Raw genomic sequence first — 27,883 nt, forward strand, 5'->3', positions numbered from 1 at the left:
CAGGAGGTGAGTGCAGGACACAAACTTTGTAAAGAACAGTTTTCTCTACTAATTGGACTAATTTGCCAAATGGAAATGGAAGAGATAATAAAGAGAGACACTCTTATCCCAATAGGAATAGGATTATACCATTTATAACATGTTTATAGCAGATCAGGTAGCACTTCCATGGGGGTCTATGGGCAGTGGTGGAGGTGGGCAGACAATATGAGCTGATGGTTTATGGTGGGAAATATTGATCTTACATTTTGGGATTCTCGCTAGTCTAAAAAAGGGTCTCCCAAAACCTACATGTTCAGACTTGGCCAAGTGCCTATGTGATAGCCAGTGGCGTCTCCAGCTTTCATATTTAGGGGGGGGCACATGGGGGGACAGGGACAAAAATAGGGGGGCAATATAAAATGCAAATATATATATCTATATATATAGATAGATAGATATATAGATATATCTATATATATTTTATCTATCCTGGGGCCCTTTACCCCTTTACTACGATCCCACAACGGCCCTTTCACATGTTCTGCAGTGAGCTCCCTTCCTACTGTATTGGGCCCCCCCCCCAGGGTGGCAGAAAACAAGAGATATATGTCACCAGCATACCAAGAAAATATAAGGATCCAAAGCAGTGGGAGAACTATCAGGGTTGCAAAGGTTGTCTTGCCCCTGGGCCCTGGTGTTCTGTCACTGTGGGGTTCCCCAGCCTCCTCTTGCTGTCCTGCCCCTGCTATTGACTGCTCTGGTCTGGCATTTCTTGGAATTTACAGGCTGGTTCTCCTGTCCTAAGAACGGAGAAATCAGTCTGTTTTTTCAGTAACTGAGAGTCCTGGTGGAGTCCTTCCTGCAACTCGCTCTTCTCCCTGCCAATGAGGATGCAGGGGAAGGAGCAGATCGGGGCGGCCGTGGTTGTGTGAGCGCTCGCATTATGCAGTGTCAGCGAGCAGAGGGAGGGGGGAGGAATCACCCGCAGGAGCTGACTGGGGACGTACTCCCTCTCAATAGAGACTGTGTTACCCCAGCGGTGGCCCGAGTAAGATGCGGCACATCCGATATGAATACAAACAAAAAGAAATTGCCTTTTTGTAAAAAAAAAAATATTTTTTTTGGGGGGGGGGGGGCACATGGTGGGGCCCAGCATAATGTTGGGGGGTCAGGGCCCCCTCTGCCCCCCCCTAGGGTCGCCATTGGTGATAGCTCAGTGGTCTCTAAACTGCGGCCCAGGAGCCACATGTGGCCCTTTGCTTGCAGTTATCCAGCCCTTGGGGCACTATTCCTCTATCTGACACCACTGAGGGGGAATAATTCTCCCACTGACACCAACAATGGGGCACTATTCCTCTATCTGACACCACTGAGGGGGAATAATTCTCCCACTGACACCAACAATGGGGCACTATTCCTCCATTTGTCACCACTGATGGGGCACTATTCCTCCATTTGACACCACTGATGGGGCAATATTCCTCTATCTGACACCATCGATGGGGCACTATTCCTCATACACCATCGATGGGGCACTATTCCTCCATCTGACACCAACAGAGGGGCACTATTCCTCCATCTGACACCAACAGTGGGGCACTATTCCTCCATCTGAAAACAACAATGGGGTACTATTCCACCCACTGACACCATTGATAGGGCACTATTCTGCCCACTGATGCCATGAATGGGGCACCATTCCTTCCACTGATACACTCACCTCGTTTGGAACTCATGGATGTCCCTGTTTGCTATTATTATGGTTTATAATAGCTTGAAGACTATTGGACTATAGCAGGCTCCTGGTTTTGGCCACTGGATACTTGTTAATTACAATATGTCGTAGACAATCTACTCTTTTTGAGCTTTTTTATTATATGACTTTGGTCATTTGAGTGGCCGGGCTATTATCACTGCTTTCGAGTGCATTAGCCAGTTATCTTTTTTTTTTTTTTTTTTTTTTTTTTTTTTATAAATGCTTTATTTTTTTATTTTTTTCATATATCAAAACATTATACAATCATATCAAATAAGGATTCATAGTGCACAACACCACAGTTATATATATGTTGTTTCTTCTTGTCTTAATCCTAATTGATATTAATTATCATGTTACATGCTCAATCTCTTAACAAAATAAGCACCATTTATTTTTCCTTTCCAAGAACAAATCCTGGTTTTGCCTCTATAGGCAGAGAGATAAACAAGGAGAGAGAAAAAAAAAAAGAAAAAAAAAACATTAAATCCTCCTCCCCCTCATCTCTCACCCCTCCCCCCCATCTCAGCCATATTCACTGCCCAGTCTCTAACTATTAGTTTACAAATAACTATCTCAGGATTGACCAACATTACTCAGATAGGAGAGTCTGTTCCCTATATTGAAAGTAGGGATTCCAGATCCTCCAATATTTTTCCTCCTCAGTGTCATAGTCAGATCTTCCATTTGTTGAATTTCCGAAGCCCTTGCCATCCACTGTAATCTCATTGGGGATAAGTTACTTTTCCACAATACAGTGAGTTTTTATATTTTTCATTTGACAATGGGGTGTCATGCAAGAGAAAGGATTCTGCCGGATTCTCTCCAAGAGACTCACCCGTAATCGTTTCAACAGTTTCCTCAACCACCTTCCAGAATTCCCTCAGCATTGGACATTCCCAAAAAATATGTATCATGGTGCCTTCCGATCCCTGACATCTCCAGCATACATCCGATACTTGAGGAAATATCTGATGCTGCCGGTGTTCTATACCACCTCGTAAGGATTTTATAGCCTCCTTCTTGATATCTACTCGCCAGTGAGGCTTTGTGAGTGAAAAATAAGATCCTATCCTTTCGTGCCTGTGAGAAAGATACCCCCAGATCTCCTTCCCAACATTGCAGAAAAGGCAATTCATGTGGGGCCTCTATTTCAATTAGCAGGGCATATAGATATGACAGTGAGTGTTTCAATGATCCCCCTTACATATCTGTTCAAAAGTCGAGGGGTCAAGTATTAAAGTAGGGATTCTTATCTGAGATCGAACATACGTACTCAGCTGTAACCGGCGATAGAAATCTAGGTCTGCTGAGAAATTGCCTTCAATCTCTCTTATTTGTCATCACTCGCCCTTCTTTTGAAAGATGAAAAAGCCCAATAATGCCCCGTCGTAACAGGGCCTTAGGACTGGTGTAAAACGGGGCCAAGGGGCTAAATTCTATGTTACATTTATTCATAGTTTCATTCATATATTTACCCTTTCAGATATGTGGTCAGTAAATGCAAGTATTAAAACACACAACACAAAGAATGTAATAAAAAGTTTTACATAGCTTCGATTAAAGATGTATTACAGGTGATACGATACAGGATAAATATAGCATATTCAATTCCAGGGGACCCCATAACTACTGAAAGTTCTGGAAGGCGATGGTCTGTTCAAACTGTAGGCACATTCATGTCCTTAGAAGAAATCCACTGGCCATCTCTATTGTCTGACCTTTTAAGGGCTAGATGGAAGGCACGAAAAAGCTGTTTTTATCTGGTACTAACAAAAGACTATCCATAATGTTCCCGAGACAATGTCTGTGAGTGACCATATGTGAGATCAGAAACATACATTTTCATATATATATACATAAGTAATCACCTTTAAAACCATTACTAAGTTTTTTGTAATTCAACAACTAAAGTTACATATGAATATAGACCCATACTACAACGGGGATCTGTCATTCCCGGCTGAAAAGTCGATGTGCCCAGAACTGGAACCATGGGAGTCGGATCTGGCGAGATAGTGGTGGTTTTAAAGATCTTCTCAACTGTTCGTAGGGTCACAACCACCATTGGGTGTCTCTTCGCAGATTGCGGAATGTCCCTGTCTGGAAGCCAGACAAGCCCCTCCAAAGGTAATTCAATAGTTGCCTGTTCCATATGGATCCATGGTTTCTTTAGATGCACACACCAATCCACTACCCGTGCCAGATGCGAGGCCTCATAGTTTTTAATTGGATCCGGGACTCCCACACCCCCTTTCTCCTTTGGAAGCGATAGAATATTTATACGCAACCTCGCTGGTTTTCCGGCCCAAATGAACTTCATAAACTCTGATCGAATATCTTTCAGAAAGCCCATGGGGATTTCTATGGGTAGTGTCTGGAATCGGTATAACAACCTTGGCATAACATTCATTTTGATAATATTGATCCTTCCGAACCATGTAAAAACCTCCCTATTCCATCGCAGAGAATCTAATTTAAACTGACGCATCATAGGGGCAAAGTTAAGTTCAAAGGCCCTCGACTGTTTCTTCGGTATCTTTGTTCCTATGTAACAAACATGAGAATTTGTCCCATTTAAACGCAAATTGGGAAGCGATCTGGTGTTGAAGAGCAGTATCCAGCTCCACCCCCATCGCTTCTGACTTTTCATAATTCACCTTGAAATTAGACAGTGCCCCATATGTGCGCACTTCCTGTAGTAGGGATGGAAGGGATATTAGTGGCGAAGAAACAAAGAACATCAAATCATCCGCATGAACGGCAATTTTATGTCCTCCGCCTTTTGTTAAAATACCTCTAATATCCCCATTGGCTCATATCATTCTCAAAAGTGGTTCTAAGGTAAGAACAAAAATGATAGGAGACATTGGGCAACCCTGGCGAGTCCCGTTTCCTATTGGGAAGGGATCTGACAATATATCATCGATCTTAACTCGTGCCGTCGGTGTTGAATATAGATTTGAGAACCAGCTCTGCATCCCCGCCCCCAGTCCAATATGTTGTAGCTTTTAAAAATCCCCAGTCAACCCTATCAAATGCCTTCTCCGCATCTGTGGATAACAGCACTAGGGGGATATGATGAGTTTGGGAGACAGTTATCTTTTGAGATTTCTATGCAGATTTCTCCATATATTTATCTTCTCATTGTTGATTGAGATGTCTGGATAGCCATGGGATCGTGATGCTATGGTATTTGCATATATTTTTGATATCATCTTTGATCCTAGCATTATTCTCAAGCTCCTGAAAAAGCGCTGACTCGCGTAAAACATGTAGGGCAACCTTTATCCAGCCTCAACCACAAACCGTATCAAACCTTTGGAATATCTAATACTTAACAAGGATATTTTTTTATTTACATAATTGGTACCAATTTGGTATGCTGTTTTAACTATGTTTAAATAAAAGATATTATATTTTAAATAATTTGTATGGGTGTGCCTATAAAGTCCATTTTTCATGTCCAACAATTTTACAATTGATGGGACACTATTCTACCCACTGACACCATCGATAGGGCACTATTCTACCTATTGATACCAAAGATAGGGCACTATTCCTCCCACTGATGCCATGAATGGGGCACCATTCCTTAAACTGACACCATCGATAGGGCACTAGTCTACCTATTGATACCACTGATAGGGCACTATTCCTCCCACTAATGCCATGAATGGGGCACCATTCCTTCCACTGACACCGGTGGCATTTTCTACTTTCACAGTCCACAGTCTTGCCCCCTGAAGCCTAAAGGACAGTAAACTGGCCCTTAGTTTTAGTAAGTTTGGAGACCTCTGTGATAGCTGATAGTGAACGATTGGTGATGGTTGAAATATGTCCACATTTCCATTTGCATTCCCGTTACTTTGGCGTACACACGAGTGGACTTTTCGACCGGACTGGTCCGACGGACCGAATCCGGTGGACAATCCGACCGTGTGTGGGCTCCATCGGACCTGCAGCTGACTTTTTTGGTTGAAAATCTGACGGACTTTAGATTTGGAACATGTTTCCAATTTGTCCGACGGACTCGAGTCCAGTCAAAAAATCCGCTCGTCTGTATGCTAGTGCGACGGACGAAAACCGATGCTAGGGCAGCTATTGGCTACTGGCTATCAACTTCCTTATTTTAGTCTGGTCGTACGTCATCACGTACGAATCCGTCAGACTTTGGTGTGATCGTGTGTAGGCAAGTCCGTTGGTTAGAAAGTCTGTCGGAAGTCCGTCAAAAGTCCGTGGAAAGTCCGTCGGAAAGACTGTTGGACCTTTGTTGCCGAAAAGTCCGCCCGTGTGTACAGGGCATAACATTGCAAAAAAAGCGTTAACTCCAAAATGCTAAATAGTAACGTTTTGTTCGGAGCGCTCCTTTAACTTTTCTCTGGGTTTTTGCTCTATTTCCTGACAGATTGTTGCACAGAAGAGGATTACCAAAGGATTGTTCCTTAAATATGGAAAATACGCAGGAAAATCCACCATCACGGTGAGCAATTGACAAGGTTAATTCAGTAATCCATATTAGCTCTTAGCATTATCTATGTTTAGTTTTTCTCTCCTACTATAAATGTTTAAATCCTCAATTCACAAACATAAATATTTCCTAGGTATAGGATGGGGAAATTTTATTATGAAATAGATATTTATCTATTGACAGCCAATCTCATAAAATGGTATTATTATTATTATAGTATTATTATTATTATTATTATTATTATTATTATTCACTTTGGGTTGCCACCTTTAGGCTCAAGGAAAATCGAATTGGGAGAGGTAGGTTGGCACTGCAAAGAGTGGGTGTAGCTTATCAAAAGTGGGCAGGGCACAGTAGGTATTGCTCAGTCATATACAAAAAAAAATGGAAATTCTGTTGCGTTTTTAAACAACTAAACTAAACAGGTGCAATTGGAAATGATAAGATGAAATGTTCATTTTTTTTTTCTTTCAGTAAGGTAGCATATAACTCCTCATTCTGCTCTTGTAAAATTGTACATGTTATTCTGTGATTTGTCCTGTTTATAATGCTAAAATTGTATTCAAGAATAAAATGTTATTGAAAATTAGTATCAAAGCAGTACAATGTATGATGCTAAAATTGTAATTCTTGTAAAAATTTTGGTAAAATGTTTTTCAAAAATGTATTTTTATTTTTTTTTTTACATTTCATGTTTTTTTTTAATGCGACACTAGATTTAAGAAAAAGCTTTTAAAAAAAAAAGTTTACCTAATAAACAAACAAAAAAAAAATAATTGGCAAAAATATAGCTTTTGGGAGGAAGATGGAAGGAACCAGGAAACGCCTTAATATAAAATTGTAAACACTTTTGCTGTCACAGTTTGGGAGAATCTAGGAAAAAGCACTGAACAAAATACATTGCAGCAGTTGTAATATTGCTTCAACATTTTCTTTTTGATGAGGCCTGTTTGAAAAAAATTTAATATAGATGTTCCCCCAGGTCATTTCTGAGGAGATCTCGGGAAATAACGGATATGTGGAGCTGTCGTTCTGCGCACGGAAACTGGATGACAAGGTGACAAGCACGGGGTACAAACTTCTTTTTGGAGACAGACATAAAGTTTTTCCTTAGATCAATTATTAGGTTACTATCTCTCAGAAAAGAGATACATTGGACTCCTTGAGTGAGCCGGTGGTCTCCAAACTGGAGTCTTGGGTCTAGAAATGTTCCTTTGCTTGCTTTTATCTAGCCCTTGGGCCACTGTTTTTCCCACTGACACCAACAATGGCATATAATTAATTTCACTGATCCCAAATAGGGTACAATTCCTCCCATTGACACCAATGATGAGGCACTATTCCTCCCATTGACGCCAATGATGTGGTATTATTCCTCACAATTACACCAACAATGGGGCACTATTTCTTCCACTGACACCATTGATAAGACATTTTTTCTCCCACTGACATCAGTGATGGGGCACTATTTCTCCCACTGACACCAACAACGGGGCACTTTTTCTTCCACTGACACCATTGATGGAGCACTATTCCTCCCACTGACACAAATGATGGAGCACTATTCCTCCCACTGACACCAATGATGGGACACTATTCCTCCCACTGACACCAATGATGGGACACTATTCCTCCCACTGACACCAATGATGGGGCACTATTCCTCCCACTGACACCAATGATGGGGCACTATTCCTCCCACTGACACCAATGATGGGGCACTATTCCTCCCACTGACACCAATGATGGGGAACTATTCCTCTCACTGATACCAATGATGGGGCACTATTCCTCTCACTGATACCAATGATGGGGGCACTATTCCTCCCACTGACACCAATGATGGGGCACTATTCCTCCCACTGACACCAATGATGGGGAACTATTCCTCTCACTGATACCAATGATGGGGGCACTATTCCTCCCACTGACACCAATGATGGGGCACTATTCCTCCCACTGACACCAATGATGGCGCACTATTCCTCCCATTGACGCCAATGATGTGGTATTATTCCTCACAATTACACCAACAATGGGGCACTATTTCTTCCACTGACACCATTGATAAGACATTTTTTCTCCCACTGACATCAGTGATGGGGCACTATTTCTCCCACTGACACCAACAACGGGGCACTTTTTCTTCCACTGACACCAATGATGGGACACTATTCCTCCCACTGACACCAATGATGGGACACTATTCCTCCCACTGACACCAATGATGGGACACTATTCCTTCCACTGTCACCAATGATGGGGCACTATTCCTCCCACTGACACCAATGATGGGGCACTATTCCTCTCACTGATACCAAAGACAGTGCATTGTTTACTCACATTGGTACCAGGACATTTTGTACTCCCACTAACCAAAGTCCAGCCCCCCCCCCCCTCCTTAAATCTGAAAGAAAGTAAAATGGCCCTTCGTGTAGAAGATTTGGAGACCCCTGCTCTAAGGCATCGATTATATACAAATAATAATCAAGATTTCCCCAATATGGCCTGAGCGAAATGAAATCTAATTAGTTGCCAAGGTTTGCAGAATTTGGAATATTGTTATAGTCCTTTGCCCTTTTTTACCGAATAAGCCCAGTCGGGATATACAGTACATAGGTGCCCCCTATAGGCACGCCAACACAGAATCAAACCTAAGTGATTGATACTTGCCTTTCCCTCATCAGTTCCCATCCTGTGCCGGTGCCGGCATCTTCTCCTGTGTGCTGGTCTTCAGCTGTCTTTATTGGCTGGCATGGGATGACGGCACATTCACAGGAGTCTGTCCTTCCGGCACACAGGGGCCGTGGTGGCGATGTAAACTGAGCCTTTGGTGGGAAAGGACATTTTTGTAAGTTTGACCTCTCGGGTAGTGCTGCCCTTAGACCCAGGCCTGCTATGCTCTCATAGTAAATCCAGTCTTGAGTCTATAAGCATTTTGTGCAAAGTCACCAACATTCCTGGAAAGATGAGAGATGTCAATACAGAGACATGTGAAGGCAGAGAGTATCCCAGGCACTGCAATATGCAGAATGTAAGGGAAAATTTGATAGGTTGGTATAAATAAGAACAACATTCATACAGTGAGAGAAGCAAAAATAGGTTGATGTAAAAGTTAATCTTTATATACACAGTTCACATATCCTCTGCAGATTTGTGCAAAAAAAAAAAAAAAAAAAGAAATAAAAAAATGCCCTGGTAGAAAAGTGGTTGAAGGTCAAGACCATTCATTCCTATATCATAGCCATGTTCTTGAATTAATAAAATGAAAGTGTTGCATCATAAGCATAACCAAAGTGTCATTGTGGACATGCATTAACCCTTCCTCTTTCTGCATTAGGATTTATTTAGCAAATCAGATCCTTTCCTGGAAATCTACAGAGTTAATGATGACCAGAGTGAGCAGCTGGTGTATAGAACGGAGGTGAGCGGGAGTCTGGGTGTGAGAGCAGCGGGAGGAGAGCAGGAGGAGTATGTGAGCGGGAGGAGCATGTGAGAGGCATGTGAGAGGGAGTCTGGGTGTGAGAGCAGTGGGAGGAGAGCGGGAGGAGCATGTGAGAGGCATGTGAGAGGGAGTCTGGGTGTGAGAGCAGTGGGAGGAGAGCGGGAGGAGCATGTGAGAGGCATGTGAGCGGGAGTCTGGGTGTGAGAGCAGTGGGAGGAGAGCGGGAGGAGCGTGTGAGAGGCATGTGAGCGGGAGTCTGGGTGTGAGAGCAGTGGGAGGAGAGCGGGAGGAGCGTGTGAGAGGCATGTGAGCGGGAGTCTGGGTGTGAGAGCAGTGGGAGGAGAGCGGGAGGAGCATGTGAGAGGCATGTGAGAGGGAGTCTGGGTGTGAGAGCAGTGGGAGGAGAGCGGGAGGAGCATGTGAGTGGCATGTGAGAGGGAGTCTGGGTGTGAGAGCAGTGGGAGGAGAGCGGGAGGAGCATGTGAGAGGCATGTGAGCGGGAGTCTGGGTGTGAGAGCAGTGGGAGGAGAGCGGGAGGAGCGTGTGAGAGGCATGTGAGCGGGAGTCTGGGTGTGAGAGCAGTGGGAGGAGAGCGGGAGGAGCGTGTGGGAGGCATGTGAGCGGGAGTCTGGGTGTGAGAGCAGTGGGAGGAGAGCGGGAGGAGCGTGTGAGAGGCATGTGAGAGGGAGTCTGGGTGTGAGAGCAGTGGGAGGAGAGCGGGAGGAGCATGTGAGTGGCATGTGAGAGGGAGTCTGGGTGTGAGAGCAGTGGGAGGAGAGCGGGAGGAGCATGTGAGAGGCATGTGAGCGGGAGTCTGGGTGTGAGAGCAGTGGGAGGAGAGCGGGAGGAGCGTGTGAGAGGCATGTGAGCGGGAGTCTGGGTGTGAGAGCAGTGGGAGGAGAGCGGGAGGAGCGTGTGAGAGGCATGTGAGCGGGAGTCTGGGTGTGAGAGCAGTGGGAGGAGAGCGGGAGGAGCGTGTGGGAGGCATGTGAGCGGGAGTCTGGGTGTGAGAGCAGTGGGAGGAGAGCGGGAGGAGCGTGTGAGAGGCATGTGAGCGGGATGCTGGGTACATAGAGCTCTGTGCATGACTTGGGTGTGAGGCAGGTGAATAGTGTTTGACTGTTTTTTTCATTTATCTTCCTTTCCTTCATCCTTCTTTTTTTCTTCTAAGTCTTCCGCTACTTTCCTTAGACACGTGCTATGCTTTCTCTTCCTTCTTTGTTTGCTTTTCCTTCTTTCCTACCCATAATACTTTATCTTTCTTTCCATTCCTTCTCCACATTCCCCACTTGACGATCTTCTCCTTTCTTTCTCTTACCGCCCTTCTGCCTCTTTCTTCTCTTACCTCTCCTTCCATCTCCTTTACCCCCCCCCCTTCCATTTCTTACACTTCCTCATTCCTTCTCTTGCCCCCTCTTTCTTCCATTATTTTCTCTTCCTTCTCATGCCCCATCCGTCTCTTCTTTCTCCTATGTCCCCTTCCTTCTCTTCCCCCTTCACCCTTTCTTCTCTTATACCCCTTTACAGGACTTCTTTTACCTCCCCTTCCTTTTCTTACCTTTCCCCCATTCCTTCTCTTCCCCCTCCTTGCTTCCATTACTTCCGCTTCCTTCTCATGTTACTTCTGCCTCTTCTTTCTATTATCTCCTCTTCCTTCCCTTACCCCTAACATCCTTCTCTTATGTCCCTTTCCTTCTCTTCCCACTTCCCCACGACTTCTCCTTCCTTCTCTTACTTCCTTTTATTATCACTTTCCCTTTCTTACCCCCCATTCCTTCCCCTTCCTTCTCTCTTACCCCCTCTCTTCCTTCTCTTATGTCCTCTTCCTTCTCTTCCCACTTCCCCTTCCCTCTCTCACCTACCCTTCCTTTTTTTTATCACGTTCCCTTTCTTACCCCCATTCCTTCCCCTAGCCCCTTCCTTTTCTTACTTCTATTACTTCCCTTCCCTTCTCATACCCCTTCCTTCCCCTTCCTTCTCTTCTCTCATTTACCTCCCCTTCCTTCTCTTCCCCCCCGCTTCCTTCTCTTATCACCCCCTCCGTTTCTTACACCCCCCCCCCCCTTCCTCATCTTCCTTCCCAGTATTCTTTTTCTTTTCTCTCCCTCCTCCATTCACTTTCATAACTTTCCATCTCTTCTTGCCCCTCATTTCACACTTTTATTCATTCCATGACTTTCGTCTCTCATGTGTTCCCCATCCCATCTCTCTACTTTACCTTGTCCTATATCCTGGGCTATTGCTGCTCTCCTCGTCTCCTACATACAGCTCAGGCAATGTCATTGCCATCTCAGTCTCATCATCATCATCATCATCATTTGGCCAGTATGGGAACATGCGATGATTATTAGGCATATTAACATATAGCTGGACTAAGTGAACGTTATTTTAGTAGGAAAATTGTATGAGAGGTTAATGAGAAGAAGAGTCCGGGTGGCCGCATTTACTGATAACCACCTTTATTGAATAAAATGATATCAAACAGGTAAAAACATCATAGAATAAGCTCATAGGCTGCTATGAGTAAGTGTCAGCATAGAGCGAAACGCGTTAGTTTGTAAACTCACTCCTCTGCTGCTTATCCTAAGATATTTTTTTTTTTACCTGTTTTGATATATTTTTTTCCAATAAAGGTAGTTCTCAGTAAGTGTGGCCACCTGGACTCTTTCTTCTCGTTATACATTTGCTGCGCATTGGGCGCCTGTTTGTGTTATTGTGGCAGATTGTTGCTGGCTGACCTGGAGCGGCGTTTCCCTTCAGTTATATGGGAGGGTATTGGAAGTGTGAAATATGTTGCCTGCACAACTGTGACTGCTATAGAAGCTTCTATGCGTGAAATTTTATTTTATTTTTGTGTAGGTCATTAAAAATAACTTGAACCCAGTATGGGAGCCATTTAAGGTGTCTCTGAGTTCTCTGTGCTGCTGCGAGGAGAAGAGGAAGCTCAGGGTAAGAGAAAAAAAACAACGTGAATTTTTTTTTCCCCTACAAACCAAATCTTTATGTTACATTATATGGGGTTCCTACACCTCTAATAGTCCATCCTGCTAGAGCATAGCGAGGCTCATTTATCCTGATAAATTTACCATAATGCAAAAAACAAAAAAATTCCAGCAAGTAACATAATTCCCTTGCAAACATTTGAAAGAAAGTTTTTTAGGAAACAAACTTTTGTATTCTGATTTATTCCCATTCATTTGATAAGGAGTCAGGTGAGTAGATGAAGTATTACCTACAGGTCTGGGATATGATCCACTACCCTTAGTTATTTAAAGGAACTCTACATTAAAACAATCTGCAAATTCTCACCTGTCCCACTGCCCACGCTGCCAAAGGCTGCCATATTGAAGAGAAATCGACACCCCAAGAGTTACTATTTCCTGGTTTACCCCTGTTCCCTGCAGGTCTTTCTGGTGGTACCTATCTGACTACCGGATGCAGAAGTGGGGTAGGTATCAGTAGAAGGAACTGCAGAGTACAGAGGGGTACCAGGAATCTGACACTTCTGGACGTGTCCCAGGAGGACTTGCAGCCAGGTGCAGTTCCCCCTCCGTTCTGTAGGTGGCTCTGTGCTCTGCAGTTCTTTCTGGCGGTACCTATGTCACTACAGGACGCAAGCGTGGGGTAGGTATCAGTAGGACAAACTAGAGAGTGCAGAGGGCAACCAGGAAACTGACACTCCTGGAAGTGTCCCGGGAGGCCCAAGTGGACTTGTAGGCAGGTGCAGGTCCTCCTCCATTCTTTAGGTGGCTCTGTGCTCTCCAGTACTTTCTGCCAGTACCACTGTTACTACAGGACACAGTAGTGGAGTAGGTATCAGTAGGAGGAACTAGAGAGTGCAGAGGGGGACCAGGAATCCAACATTTCTGGAAGTAGCCTAGGATGCCCGAGTGCAGGTTCCCTTCCATTCTGTAGGTGGCTCTGTGCACTGCAGTTATTTATGCTAATACCTATGGGACTACAGGACACAGTAGTGGGGCAGGTATCAGTAGGAGGAACTAGAGAGTGCAAAGGGGGACCATAAATTTGACTCTTCTGGAAGTGGCCCAGGAGGCCCGAGTGGACTTGAAGGCAGGTGCAGGTCCTCTTTCGTTCTGTAGGTGGCACTGGGCTCTGCGGTTCTTTCTCCTGGTATTTATGTCACTACAGGACCCAGTAGTGGGGTTTATCTCACAGCTGGAGGAACTACAGAATGCAGAGGGCAACCAGGAATCCGACACTCCTGGAAGTGGCCCAGGAGTGGATTTGTAGGCAGGTGCAGCTCCCCCTCCATCCTGTAGATGATGCTGAGTCATTATTAAAGGTAGAGTGGAGTCTGTTGGGGGAACTGCCCCCCTGGGTCAGGCAGAGCCTATATAAGGCCCTTGCTCCCAGGCTGGCATGCTGTTTGGCGAGTGGACAGAGTAGGGACATGTACCCCACCTGTGAGGGGTAGTAACAGCACTAAGCAGAGGTTCCTGATGGAGAGTAAGTGTAGGGTCATATCTCTTCTGGACATTCTCCAGATTAGGACCCGACGGCCAGGCCCCATTCAGTCCCCTCTCAACAGATGCTGGAATCTGCCCTTGTTTCGCTGCTGAACTGTGAGAGTGCCCAGCTTCAAGGCTGCATTTCTTCAATACACTTTTTTTGCACCTGCCCATGTAAATTATTGCCTCCGCACCATGCTGCACCCCACTTAAAGGTTTATGGAGCTACTGGAAGACAGCCATAGCGGTAGCTACAGGAGCCCTACATTGGACCTTCTCAGCATCTCCAACAGTAGAGTTGGAGATGCTCCCCTTCTCCTGTCCAATCACTGAAGCCTTTGTACTGTGTGAACTAATTCATAAAATACAAAGGCTTCTGTGAATAAGCAGCAGTGAGGAGGGGCGGGCATAGCTGCTGTGCTTCTCTTCTCACAGCCCTTAGTGTTTTCCCTGGGAGAGCCATAAACCTGTCAGATGATATAAGTCCAGGAGGTGACATGAACCTCATTGGACTCAACTCATAGTGTGCCTTCACTTTTTACTAAAGTGGCTGAATTTACCATGGAGGTCCCTATTGGTTGGTGATTCAACTCCAGCATCAGTCGAAAATTGATATCTGATGTGTTCTTCATATGATCATCTCACTTGTTTCTCTGTAATCAGTTCCTTTCTCTTGTCTTGCTCTCTCTCCATCCTTGTAATCCTCCTTCTGACTCTTTATCTCATTTCCAACCCCCCTCCCCCCCTCCATCTTTCTCTCTCCCCCTCCAGTGCCTAGTCTGGGATTATGACTCCCGTGGAAAACATGATTTTATTGGAGAGTTTTACGCAACCTTTGAAGAGATGCAGAAGGCAATCGGTGAGAACAAGGTGAGGAAAAGAGATAGAATTCAGCAGGCGCGGGGGAGCGGAGAAAATAGGCATGTGGCTTTTGAAATGTAAATTAGCGGTGGCATCTGTCCTGGTATAACCCGGCGCTGGCGCTATCAGTAAAAGTCCCAATGAAACAAAAAGAATCATCGGGAGCTGGTCACATGACACGGCGCGCCCTATCATTATGTCGTCACAGCACCAGATGTGCATCGCAGCCGAGAGTATTCTTCTTTTTATCTTTTAGGGCTCATTTGCACTTCGCCTACCACTTCAACATGCTTTTTTTTATCTGTTTTTGATGCTTCAGTGATGCTTTTTTGAAGCTTTAGTGAATCTTGGCAGATGCCCTGAGTGTGATGATTTTCAATTTGTTTTAAAGGGGCTCAATAGAACCCCGGCTCAGTAGATCCCCAGCTCATTGGTACCCTCATTCAGCAGATCTCCTGCTCAGTAGTAACCCCCATCTCTGCTGATCCCCCACTCAGTAAGAACCCCCAGCTCTGCTGATCCCCCACTCACTAAGAACCCCCAGCTCTGCTGATCGCCCACTCAGTAGTAACCCCCATCTCTGCTGATCCCCCACTCAGTAAGAACCCCCAGCTCTGCTGATCCCCCACTCAGTAGTAACCCCCAGATCTGCTGATCCCCCACTCAGTAGTAACCCCCAGATCTGCTGATCCCCCACTCAGTAGTAACCCCCAGCTCTGCTGATCCCCCACTCAGTAGTAACCCCCAGATCTGCTGATCCCCCACTCAGTAGTAACCCCCAGATCTGCTGATCGCCCACTCAGTAGTAACCCCCAGATCTGCTGATCGCCCACTCAGTAGTAACCCCCATCTCTGCTGATCCCCCACTCAGTAAGAACCCCCAGCTCTGCTGATCCCCCACTCAGTAGTAACCCCCAGATCTGCTGATCCCCCACTCAGTAGTAACCCCCATATCTGCTGATCCCCCACTCAGTAGTAACCCCCAGATCTGCTGATCCCTCACTCAGTAGTAACCCCCAGATCTGCTGATGCCCCACTCAGTAGTAACCCCCAGATCTGCTGATGCCCCACTCAGTAGTAACCCCCAGCTCTATTTATCCCCCACTCAATAGAAACCCCCAGATCTGCTGATCCCTCACTCAGTGGTAACCCCCAGATCTGCTGATCCCCCACTCAGTAGTAACCCCCAGATCTGCTGATCCCCCACTCAGTGGTAACCCCCAGCTCTGCCGATTCCCCACTCAGTAGTAACCCCCAGCTCTATTGATCCCCCGCTCAGTAGAAATCCCCAATTTTGCTGATGCCCCACTTAATAGTAACCTAGACAGGATGGCTACGTTCCTACATACAGGGGGACCAAGAGAGGGGGGCTACATTCCTACATACGGGGGGGGCAAGAGAGGGGGGCTACATTCCTACATACAGGGGGGGCAAGAGAGGGGGGCTACATCCCTACATACAGGGGGACCAAGAGAGGGGGGGCTACATCCCTACATACAGGGGGACCAAGAGAGGGGGGCTACATTCCTACATACAGGGGGACCAAGAGAGGGGGGCTACATTCCTACATACAGGGGGGACCAAGAGAGGGGGGCTACATTCCTACATACAGGGGGACCAAGAGGGGCTACATTCCTACATACAGGGGGGACCAAGGAGAATGAATGTAGCCACCCTCTAAAAGGAAGTCAGATCACAGCAGCAAAACAAGAAATTTGGAGATTTGGAGGTAGCTGAGAACAATAGGACGGACTTTTTTGAGTTAAGAATACATTTTTTAACCAGAGTTTAGTGTGACTTTAAACTTGCATAGAAATAGAAAAGCCAGTAATTGGTTTACAGCATTAGAAGGTGTCATTGAGATCTGATAATGATCCGCAGGCAATAATATAATGAATCGGGGGGGGGGGGGGGGGGTGATACAACTCCAGGGTGTACTGTATGTGTGTAACGTCAGCCATACACAAAAGTCGGTCATTCAATAGACTGTTTGTTCGTACCGGTAAATCAATTGGCTGTCGAAAGCGCTCAGTTACCTGCATTGATCTGATCGCTTGATAACAAAGTCGATCAGCAGCAGTGGAAACGTTTTGTTTACTCACTTAGGCACTTTAGCTGTAATTGAGCGGCGAGGCGCTGCTGGGATAAAGAAAATCTCTTTACCAACCCATAGGATTATTTCCATCCAATCCTTTACTGTGAAATTGGATAACAATTATGGTGAAAGACTATTTATAGCCAATAACTTAGATTAAAGTATAAAAAAAAAAAATTGAATCCATGAAGGGGGACAGGGATGCGCCGTCTAAGTGTAGTAGAAAACATGTACTTTTTTAATTCCAAAGATATAGCAACTTACATGTAAAAGGATTAAACTTGCATGTCTGAATAGAAAACACTTCCCGACATCCCCTCCTTGCAAGTCCCGCTGGGTGGAATGAACAGACACCGCTCACTGTGTCCACAGTGCTAAAAGAGGCTGGGTAGAGTCCCGGAACCGCTTGTGGCCAGCTTGGAGCCCCTGTGATTAGCAGCAGTGACGTCAGCTGGGGGTGGAGAGCGGTGCATATGTGGCTACGCGTTGCATGCTCCTTCTTCAGGCCTGACATGCCTTCAGGCTTGCAAGTTTTATCCCTTTTACATGTGAGTTGCTATATCTTTGGAAGAAAATGTATATGTTTTCTGCTACACTTAGATGGCGCTTCCCTGTCTCCTTTCATCTATTTTCTACAGAGCTGGCTTCTAACTTTCGGGATGAAGCAGCCACAAGTGTGTTTTGAGACTCTGCTGCTGGACTGTACGTTGATAGCATCCATTATTTGATATATGGTGCCGACTTGTTTTCTCTACTTTCTCCTAATTTTATTCTTTCCAATAGCTCCATTGATGTCATGTCTAATCTTTGCTGTCCTATAAAAAATGTAAATTTTCATGAATAATTCTTCTATGGCAGTTACATAGTTACATAGTTACATAGTAGGTGAGGTTGAAAAAAGACACAAGTCCATCCAGTCCAACCTATGTGTGTGATTATATGTCAGTATTACATTATATATCCCTGTATGTTGCGCTCGTTCAGGTGCTTATCTAATAGTTTTTTGAAACTATCAATGCCCCCCGCTGAGACCACCGCCTGTGGAAGGGAATTCCACATCCTTGCCGCTCTTACAGTAAAGAACCCTCTATGTAGTTTAAGGTTAAGCCTCTTTCCTTCTAAAACAGTGATATCTCTGTTGGTGAAGCTGCAGAATGGCGGAGAACCTGATTACTAGGCTGACCACCAATGTATTGATTGATGGCGGTGCTGCATTGTGATATCCAGGCTATCATTGACGAGCACGATTAAAGGGGAAAACGAATGTATTTTAATGAAGAGCTTTACTCTGCCTGGGGGTTAATGTCAATAATAACCCTTTTTTAGCTGTCCAATGGGGTGAGCTGAAAATAACATACTCACCCACTCACTGACTCCAGCACTGCCCCATTATCATCCTCCAGAAGTTGCTGCACTGCTGAGTCCAACGCCGCCATCTTCTTTGTGACTTCATCAGGGTCTCTCGGGGTCTTAGCAGCTGGCCTCCTGTTGACACTGCACGGCCCATGCACAGTGTATTCTTCATAGCCCTGAAGCCTCCTGGGATACATGACATTGGTACTGTATCTCAGGAGGCTTCAGGCAGGAGATGGTGTCATTCTGGCCTAGGCCACAAAGGCAGAAGTGCTGGCTGCTCTCTGCTGAAAAAAGGATCTCCTAATACAAAAAAAAAACCCCATAGGTATCGCCCTATGGGACTTTATGTGAGGTGCGCACAATTGTCCCATGTTCGCCTTCCCATTGTTCCTTGGTCTGGTTTTTTGGTTGGCTCTGCTCCCTCAGCTCCTGAACATAGCCACAATAGCCACAGGCACAGGGCCGTCTTAATAGCATCATGGGCCCCTGGGCAAAGTAATGCACTGGGGCCCCTACCAGCTTTCCCCAATTTATGCACCTAATTTCAAGAAATAAAGTATAAATAGTTAAAAGAATTAAACACATATTCATTAGTACTTTCAATAAAATCAATTTTACAAAAGGAAAATATTCCATAAATCAGACTAGTTAACACAAATGGCACAGTACAGGGGGTGGGGGGGTCAAGAGGGCACAATACTGGGCTCAGGAGGGCACAGTATATGTTCTGGGACGCTTCCCAGGACACGACCATATTGGGACAGGTTAGTAAAAAGCATGACTGTCCCAGCAAATCCGGGACAGTTGGCAAGTATGATGTAATGCAAGATTATTGTGGGGCCCCCATGTTCCTGGGGCCCCTGGGCAGTGCCCAGGAGCGCCCTTGCATAAAGATGGCCCTGCACAGGCACCAAGGCCTTGCTGATTGGTGAGTATGGGGTCCCTTTTCTTCTCTGCAAGGACCCTCTTACCATTTGTCCATTATTTATTCATGTTTTACATGACCTTTTTGGTCATTCATTTCCAGATATATCCTACATGCCTCCACTCCTGAAGAGCGAGTCACATCTCGCGAAACGCGTCGGGTGTTCTAGATGTCATGTATAAGCATGTATTTTAAATGTAATGCAATCTTCAACCATGTGCAAAATTGTATTGGCTTTGCCTTTTGTTTATGCTACTCTTTCATGTGTGATCTTTTCTGCAATAAATATTTTATTGTATTTATATTTGTCAATTTCATCGGCCAATTGAGCACACCTCATATACAGTCCCAAAAGGCGATACCTATGTTTTTATTGTACTATTAGGGATGGAGGTGTATCACTGGTGACACCAGACCTTTCTTTTATTTATCCCTTATACAAAAATAACATTTTTTTGAGCAATTTTCGGAACGAGGGGGAGGAGATAATTTGAACACAAAAAAGTGAATAAAGTATCCTTTTAACAACACTTTCCAACCATGTTCCCGCCCCAAAGAGCATGGGCCAGCATTGTATCCTGGTGCCCCACAAACATCAAATTCATCTCAAGCTCCTGCTGGTTAGTACCCGACCAGTAATGCCATCTAAGTTGTCAGGGTGGAAAAGGACCGGTGTCGGCTCTTCTCCATTGTCACCGTCCACATCCTGCCATTGATCAAGCTTTAAAGTGTATTTAAATCCTAAGAATTATTCTTATTTGCTTTCTTTTCATCTGTTAAATATAAAATGAAATGTGTTTTGTTATATCTGTTCAATTCGTTCAAACGGTTCCTGTTGATCCTGTCAGAAATCCAATGAGCTTGTACACTTTGCCTTTGTTGCACTAAAATCCCAAGCAGTATTATCAGTCCTGCCCAGTTAGTCTCTGTAAAATACATAACGCATTCCCTCATACGTTATGGGGCAGTAACTGACCAGTGTCACCCTAGGATAGGACGTTTGTTATTTGCAGGATCAGCAGGTGAAAACAGAGACACAAAAGCCTTTAAAAAAAGAAAACTAATGCAGCCACCATATCTGATGACTGGGAAGCTGAAAAATATTACTTGTGTTTAGATACACTTTAAACATGGCTTGCAAAAAAAATCTTTTGGGAAATCCTCTCTACGTAACATGGGGGGTCCAACTTGAAACCTGTTTTTGCTTCTGAAAATGCTAGTTAACTGGCTATTCTGAGGCAATGACTTTTAAGGTATTGAAATAAATCGATTGGCATGATAGCCAAGGACTTAGCATTTTCAGATGTAGGGGTCAGCAATGGGGTCCTCCATACTTCCTCACTGCAGCTTTTCTTTAGGTGTGCAAATTTCTGTAAGAATGCAGATTTATTTATTGTGTATGAAATCTAAGATCACTTTTGTTATCACTTTTTAGGTGCAATGGGACTGTATAAATCCAAAATACAAAATAAAAAAGCGGAATTACAAGAACTCTGGTTTAGTTATATTGTCTGACATGAAGGTGAGCAAAATTCCTGACTTTACACTTTATGTGTTTGTAGTTGTTGTATTTGGGATGTTTTGGCCCCACAGAAGCCTAACAAAGCTGCACTGATTTGGCAGGTACACGTGATATCCCAATAGGAAGCCAGTTTGTGTGACAGTAAAAACGCTTAGCCTCAGTTAGAAGCTTCCACGCTATTTCTCTTGATCAAGATACTAGTCCTTAGTAGTTCTGAAAGTGGAACTATCATCAGATACATTCCATCTCCCACTCTGACCTCTCTTCTACATTAAAGTGCTACATTGATAACAGTAGCCCTGGAGTGCTTGCCTTAACTGACATGCCTGCTTCTCCGGTCTCCCATGGCAACCAATCATGTGACCAAATGCCTTGGAATTCTGTTATGTGATCTCTGCTGAAAGGAAAGCTCAGGGTTCAAGTTGGCTGATGCTCCTTTCATGTACCTGGTGGATACTGACCAAAAGAGGGGCTTGTCCTGCACCTCTTGTCCAACACTACCCCAGGTAGGAGATGTCAGGACCTAGATGGTGCAGGTAGTGCCAGCTGTTGGGTGTGAGGCACAGACAACTGTTACCCACCGGGTAAGAACCAGGGGCAGAAACAAGTAGCACCCAATCAGTAGACAGGAGCAAAGCCAGGACAAAAGCCAAAGGCCATCAACAGCTGGTCAGTGAAGTACCAAATCAGAAGGCAGGGCAGGGTTAAGATACAGGCCATGGTCAGCAACAGCCGGACAGCGAGGTTCAGGAACATAAGGCAGAGGCAGCGTCAGGGTACAAGTCATGGTCAGTCAGCCGGGCAGCAAGGTACCAAATCCGAAGGCAGGAGAGTCCAAAACACAGGCCGAGGTCACAACGATTAGACAAGAATCCAGGATCTGGCCAAAGGTGAGCCAGGTCATACATGGGAAGGCAAAACTAGTAGGTCAGGTCAACCAGGAACTAGCTGAAGACCACTCAGCCATCTGTTCAAGTCACATTTCAGCTTAAATAGGCAATTTGACACCAATACCAGTGCTGAGCATGCACATGCTCTCAAAATATGCTGCTTAGCGTTAGCGCTAATTTGACCGTGTATGCGTCTGGCAGTGACCTTATGCTTAGAAACATGAGTATGCACATGCACTGGTCTGCTCCTATTGGCACACACTGGACCTGCCTTACAGCTCCCCTGCAGCAAAAATTAAGAAACCAAGCCAACCATTTAATCACTTGATTGGCCACTATGGAATCTGGAAGAACAGCTTTCTGCAGCAAAGGGACCTTTTATATTTTTTAAGTACCATGGTAGGCAGAGAACTGGAAGGATTCTAATGGATGATAAGTCTAGACAACAGATGTTTATATAATTTACTGTGAAAAAAAGATGAGTTGCTTCTTCCAGAGGTTTGGATATCATCATCTGCCTTTAGGGAAATTGTACTGTTTAGCAGGGGTGTCAAACTCAATTTCATCGCGGGCCACATCTAGCAGTATGGTTGCCCTCAAAGGGTCGGTTGTATGTGGGGTGCACTAAGTACAGAGTGCAGAGTTCAGGGTTATGCTATGTACAGAGTGCAGAGTTCAGGGTTACGCTACGTACAGAGTGCAGAGTTCAGGGTAATGCTACGTACAGAGTGCAGAGTTCAGGGTAATGCTACGTACAGAGTGCAGAGTTCAGGGTTATGCTACGTACAGAGTGCAGAGTTCAGGGTTACGCTACGTACAGAGTGCAGAGTTCAGGGTAACGCTACGTACAGAGTGCAGAGTTCAGGGTTATGCCACGCACAGAGTGCAGAGTTCAGGGTTACGCCATGTACAGAGTGCAGAGTTCAGGGTTACGCTACGTACAAAGTGCAGAGTTCAGGGTTACGCTACGTACAGAGTGCAGAGTTCAGGAGTGCGCTACGTACAGAGTGCAGAGTTTATGGTTATGCTATGTACAGAGTGCAGAGTTCAGGGTTACGCTACGTACAGAGTGCAGAGCTCAGGGTTACGCTAAGTACAGAGTGCAGAGTTCAGGGGCACGTTACGTACAGAGTGCATAGTTCAGGGTTACACTACGTACAGAGTGCAGAGTTCAGGAGTGCGCTACGTACAGAGTGCAGAGTTCAGGAGTACGCTACGTACAGAGTGCAGAGTTCAGGAGTGCGCTACGTATAGAGTGCAGAGTTCAGGAGTACGCTACGTACAGAGTGCGGAGTTCAGGGTTACACTATGTACAGAGTGCAGAGCTCAGGAGTGCGCTAGGTATAGAGTGCAGAGTTCAGGGTTACGCTATGTACAGAGTGCAGAGCTCAGGAGTGCGCTACGTATAGAGTGCAGAGTTCAGGGTTACGCTATGTACAGAGTGCAGAGTTCAGGGTTACACAACGTAGAGAGTACAGAGTTCAGGGTTACACTATATACAGAGTGCAGGGTTCAGGGATGCCTCATGGAAATGTAACTCATAGATGGTTTTCGATTTATGGTATATGATCTACAACCCTTACTTTGATTTTTATACCAAATATGAATTTCCTTTTTTTTATAACATAGATTCACAGAGTTTACTCCTTCCTCGATTACATCATGGGCGGCTGTCAAATCCACTTTACAGTAAGTAGCTAGTATTCTTTCCTCCTTAAACACCAGCAGGCACATCCCTTTGTATTTTGTCATCTACACCAATGATAAGATAAAGGGTCAGCCATTTTAAGCATCTTGCCTAAGAGCAGAAACCCTACTGGGACAGGCTGGTTCAGCGCCCAGGGCAAGGATGGGGAGCTGCACCCCCTATCCTGTTGTGGGTGGAGAGTGGGCATGTTGGAGCACATTAGCAGTAACTGTCAGTGCAGCCTGGTGGTTTCTAGCCATTAATCTGGAGCCTGTGTGTGTGTGGTGAGAGGGTGCCCTGGGCGGCTTCCCCTCCTGCCCCCCCCCCTTGTCCCAGCCATGAGCAGAAGTTATATAATGCCCGCTATTCCTAGTATGAATTGTCTCTTCTGTGTCCCTCTCTGATTTCGTTTTATTTCCTTACTGGGACTTCCCTGATTTTATAAACTGATGAGCTCCACTAATTGCCACTCCCCTGTCCAATGAGAGTGCCCTTATTGGCCGCTGAGGGAATCATACCAAAATAGAATCCTCCAGACATAGAGATTTATTCCAGGGTAAGATGAGATAACAAAGTCACGAAGTGAGATTAAATCAGAGAGGGGCACAGAAGAGATCGAGGTGGAACTTTCACCGTAAAACTTTAAAATGGAGCACAGGTCCACGTCACAGGGAACCGTTCAGGATAGAAATATGGAACTCGCTGTAATGAAGACGCCTATATGTGCACACTATCATGTGTATTGATGATTTGTGGACCTGCATTGTGGTTCCTGCGATCGTTTGTTTCCTGTGGGCCAGCGCACAACAAGACGTTCTGGACCTTTTCTTTCCAGTGCACTGCAATGAACACGTTTTGACATCCATGAGTATCAGAGAGGCAGGTGAACTGTTTACTGAGGTTTGTGGGGGGGTAAATTAGGAACAAATTTGACCACTCTCAAAACGCGTGTACAGGACATGTCCAACACACATTGACATACAGTACATGGCCTTAATCAAAAGTAAGCTGGTTGGTGAGTATTGTTAATATTGCACCTCATCCAAGGCAAACAAAATAGGAATTGGGGCATGATGGTTTTTATTGGTGCACCATTAAAGTCCATCTTGCCCCAATTTTCGCTTCGCTTTAAGGTGATTGCAAACCCTCCATATACCCAGTGAAGTGACTGGCCTCAGATGATACACAGGGAATAAACAAATCCTCTTACATAAGTTGTACCTGTTTATCTGCAGTCTTCTCTTCCCTACATCTGTTCAAAGTCCAGAATTTATAAAGCTTGTCTGTCAGTAAAAATGGGGCGGGGAGCTGAAGCTACACTCTGCAGAGCTCAGTGAGAGCTGATTGGAGCGAAGACACACACCCCCCTTCAGTGGCGGCTGGTGGTCTTTTGTTTTGGGGAGGGCAGCAAACAACCGACCCCCCCCCCGTCTGCTGGTCGGTCCACGGGCACTTACCCCATATGGGCACTGGGCATCGGCGGGCATCCGAGGAGCAGCGGCGGGATAGGGCATCCGAGGAGCGGCAGCAGGGATTGGGCATCTGAGGTGCGGGTGGCGGGGATCGGGCATCTGAGGAGCAGCAGTGGGGAAAGAGCATCTGAGGAGCGGTGGCAGGGATCGGGCATCTGAGGAGCGGCGGCGGGTATCGGGTATCTGAGGAGCGGCGGCAGGGATCGAGCATATGAGGAGCAGTGGCGGGGATCGGGCATTTGAGCGGCGGCAGGGATCGGGCATGTGAGGAGCGGTGGCGGGGATCAGGCATCTGAGGAGCGGTGGCGGCGATCGGGTATCTAAGGAGCGGCAGCAGGGATCAGGCTTCTGAGGAGCAGCGGCAGGGATCAGGCATCTGAGGAGCGGCGGCGGGGGATCGGGCATCCGAGGAGCGGCAGCAGGGATCGGGCATCTGAGGAGCGGTGGCAGGAATCGGGCATCTGAGAAGCGCTGGCGGGGATCGGGCATCTGAGGAGCGGTGGCGGGGATCGGGTATCTGAGGAGCGGCGGCAGGGATTGAGCATATGAGGAGCGGCGGCGGGGATCGGGCATCCGAGGAGCGGCAGCAGGGATCGGGCATCTGAGGAGCGGTGGCAGGAATTGGGCATCTGAGAAGCACTGGGGGGGATCAGGCATCTGAGGAGCGGTGGCGGGGATCGGGTATCTGAGGAGCGGCGGCAGGGATCGAGCATCTGAGGAGTGATGGCAGGGATCGGGCATCCAAGGAGCGGTGGCAGGGATCGGGCATCTGAGGAGCGCTGGGGGGGATCGGGCATCTGAGGAGCGGCGGCAGGGATCGGGCATCTGAGGAGCAGCGGCAGGGATCGGGCATCTGAGGAGCAGCGGCAGGGATCGGGCATCTGAGGAGCGGCGGCAGGGATCGGGCATGTGAGGGGCGGGGTGGCAGGGATCGGGCATATGAGGAGCGGTGGTGGGGATCAGGCATCTGAGGAGCGGTGGCGGGGATCGGGTATCTGAGGAGCGGTAGCAGGGATCGGGTATCTGAGAAGCGGTGGCGGGGATCAGGCATCTGAGGAGCGGTGGCGGGGATCGGGCATCTGAGGAGCAGCAGTGGGGAAAGAGCATCTGAGGGAGCGGTGGCGGGGATCGGGCATCTGAGGAGCGACTGGCGGGTATCGGGTATCTGAGGAGCGGCGGCAGGGATCGAGCATATGAGGAGCAGTGGCGGGGATCGGGCATTTGAGCGGCGGCAGGGATCGGGCATGTGAGGAGCGGGGTGGCGGGGATCAGGCATCTGAGGAGCGGTGGCGGCGATCGGGTATCTAAGGAGTGGCAGCAGGGATCAGGCATCTGAGGAGCAGCGGCAGGGATCAGGCATCTGAGGAGCGGCGGCGGGGATCGGGCATCCGAGGAGCGGTGGCAGGAATCGGGCATCTGAGAAGCGCTGGCGAGGATCGGGCATCTGAGGAGCGGTGGCGGGGATCGGGTATCTGAGGAGCGGCGGCAGGGATTGAGCATATGAGGAGCGGCGGCGGGGATCGGGCATCCGAGGAGCGGCAGCAGGATTGGGCATCTGAGGAGCGGTGGCAGGAATCGGGCATCTGAGAAGCGCTGGGGGGGATCAGGCATCTGAGGAGCGGTGGCGGGGATCGGGTATCTGAGGAGCGGCGGCAGGGATCGAGCATCTGAGGAACGATGGCAGGGATCGGGCATCCAAGGAGCGGTGGCAGGGATCGGGCATCTGAGGAGCGCTGGGGGGGATCGGGCAATCTGAGGAGCGGCGGCAGGGATCGGGCATCTGAGGAGCAGCGGCAGGGATCGGGCATCTGAGAAGCAGTGGCAGGGATCAGGCATCTGAGGAGCGGCGGCAGGGATCGGGCATGTGAGGGGCGGTGGCAGGATCGGGCATATGAGGAGCGGTGGTGGGGATCAGGCATCTGAGGAGCGGTGGCGGGGATCGGGTATCTGAAGAGCGGTAGCAGGGATCAGGCATCTGAGGAGCGGTGGCGGCGATCGGGTATCTGAGGAGCGGCAGCAGGGATCGGGCGTCTGAGGAGCGGCGGCAGGGATCGGACATCTGAGGAGCGGCGGCGGGGATCGGGCATTTGAGGAGCGGCAGCAGGGATCGGGCATCTGAGGAGCGGTGGCAGGAATCGGGCATCTAAGAAGCGTTGGCGGGGATCGGGCATCTGAGGAGCGGGTGGCGGGGATCGGGTATAATGGGATTGGCCAGTGGCTCTTTTTTCCCTTTGCTTCCACTGTGCGTCTCCTCCCCTCCTCCTTGGCATCCAATAGGATCGCCTGTCCTTTCAGCCAATCGGGTGACGGGTATCAGACCCACTTCCCGATTGGCCGGGAGGAGGATCATTGTTGCAACAGCGAATTGTAATTCGCTGTTGCAACACACCTGGGTGGACTCCGGATGCATCCTCTGCTGCACAAGCTCACCCTATTTTAAAGCCTATTAGAGCCTCTGGCTCTAAACAGGTGCTTAAAAAAAATGTGGCCGTTATAATTAATGCACCCGGTGCCCTGAAAGGGGCCGGACGCATGAATAAGGGGTAGTTGCGGCGGCCGTGGATTGATTCATGCTATGCATGAATCTATTCATTGCATTAGGGGGTGGCCTGGAGAGAGGGGGCGGCACCTGGGCGCCCCTAATGGACCCTGCCCTCCTTCACACAACACACAGGAACAGAGCTCAGGCTGTTAATCACAGGCTGTGTGCTGGAGCTCCCTCCCCTGTCACCTTTTTATCTCTTGGTGTCAGAAGTGACTCATGCAGATAGCAGGGGAAGGAGGCAGCAGACAGAAATAACACTTAGTGCTCTGGACTGAGACAAGCACACACTATAGAGGGATATGCTTTGTTCAGATTTCATGTCTGAGGTTTACATTACCTTAAAGCACAGACTTGACGTCTATGGGGGCCTCTGCTATTACCAGCTTTGCTTAGTCATGTCAGTGGTG

General features: G+C 47.1%; 1 protein-coding gene across 1 annotated transcript in view; it reads left to right on the plus strand.

The window, feature by feature from the left end:
* The window catches only part of CPNE7 (copine 7), a 142,497-nt gene that overhangs the window by 61,071 nt on the left and 53,543 nt on the right, over positions 1 to 27,883 (plus strand). The window contains exons 4-10 of the mRNA XM_073603910.1: positions 6,147 to 6,221; positions 7,180 to 7,266; positions 9,550 to 9,633; positions 12,514 to 12,603; positions 14,895 to 14,993; positions 20,796 to 20,882; positions 23,402 to 23,461. Of these exons, the coding sequence (XP_073460011.1) occupies positions 6,147 to 6,221; positions 7,180 to 7,266; positions 9,550 to 9,633; positions 12,514 to 12,603; positions 14,895 to 14,993; positions 20,796 to 20,882; positions 23,402 to 23,461 (582 nt within the window). The remainder of the gene's footprint in view (positions 1 to 6,146; positions 6,222 to 7,179; positions 7,267 to 9,549; positions 9,634 to 12,513; positions 12,604 to 14,894; positions 14,994 to 20,795; positions 20,883 to 23,401; positions 23,462 to 27,883) is intronic.

This window comes from Aquarana catesbeiana, linkage group LG11 (assembly GCF_042186555.1).
Source record: "Aquarana catesbeiana isolate 2022-GZ linkage group LG11, ASM4218655v1, whole genome shotgun sequence".
NCBI lineage: Eukaryota > Metazoa > Chordata > Amphibia > Anura > Ranidae > Aquarana > Aquarana catesbeiana.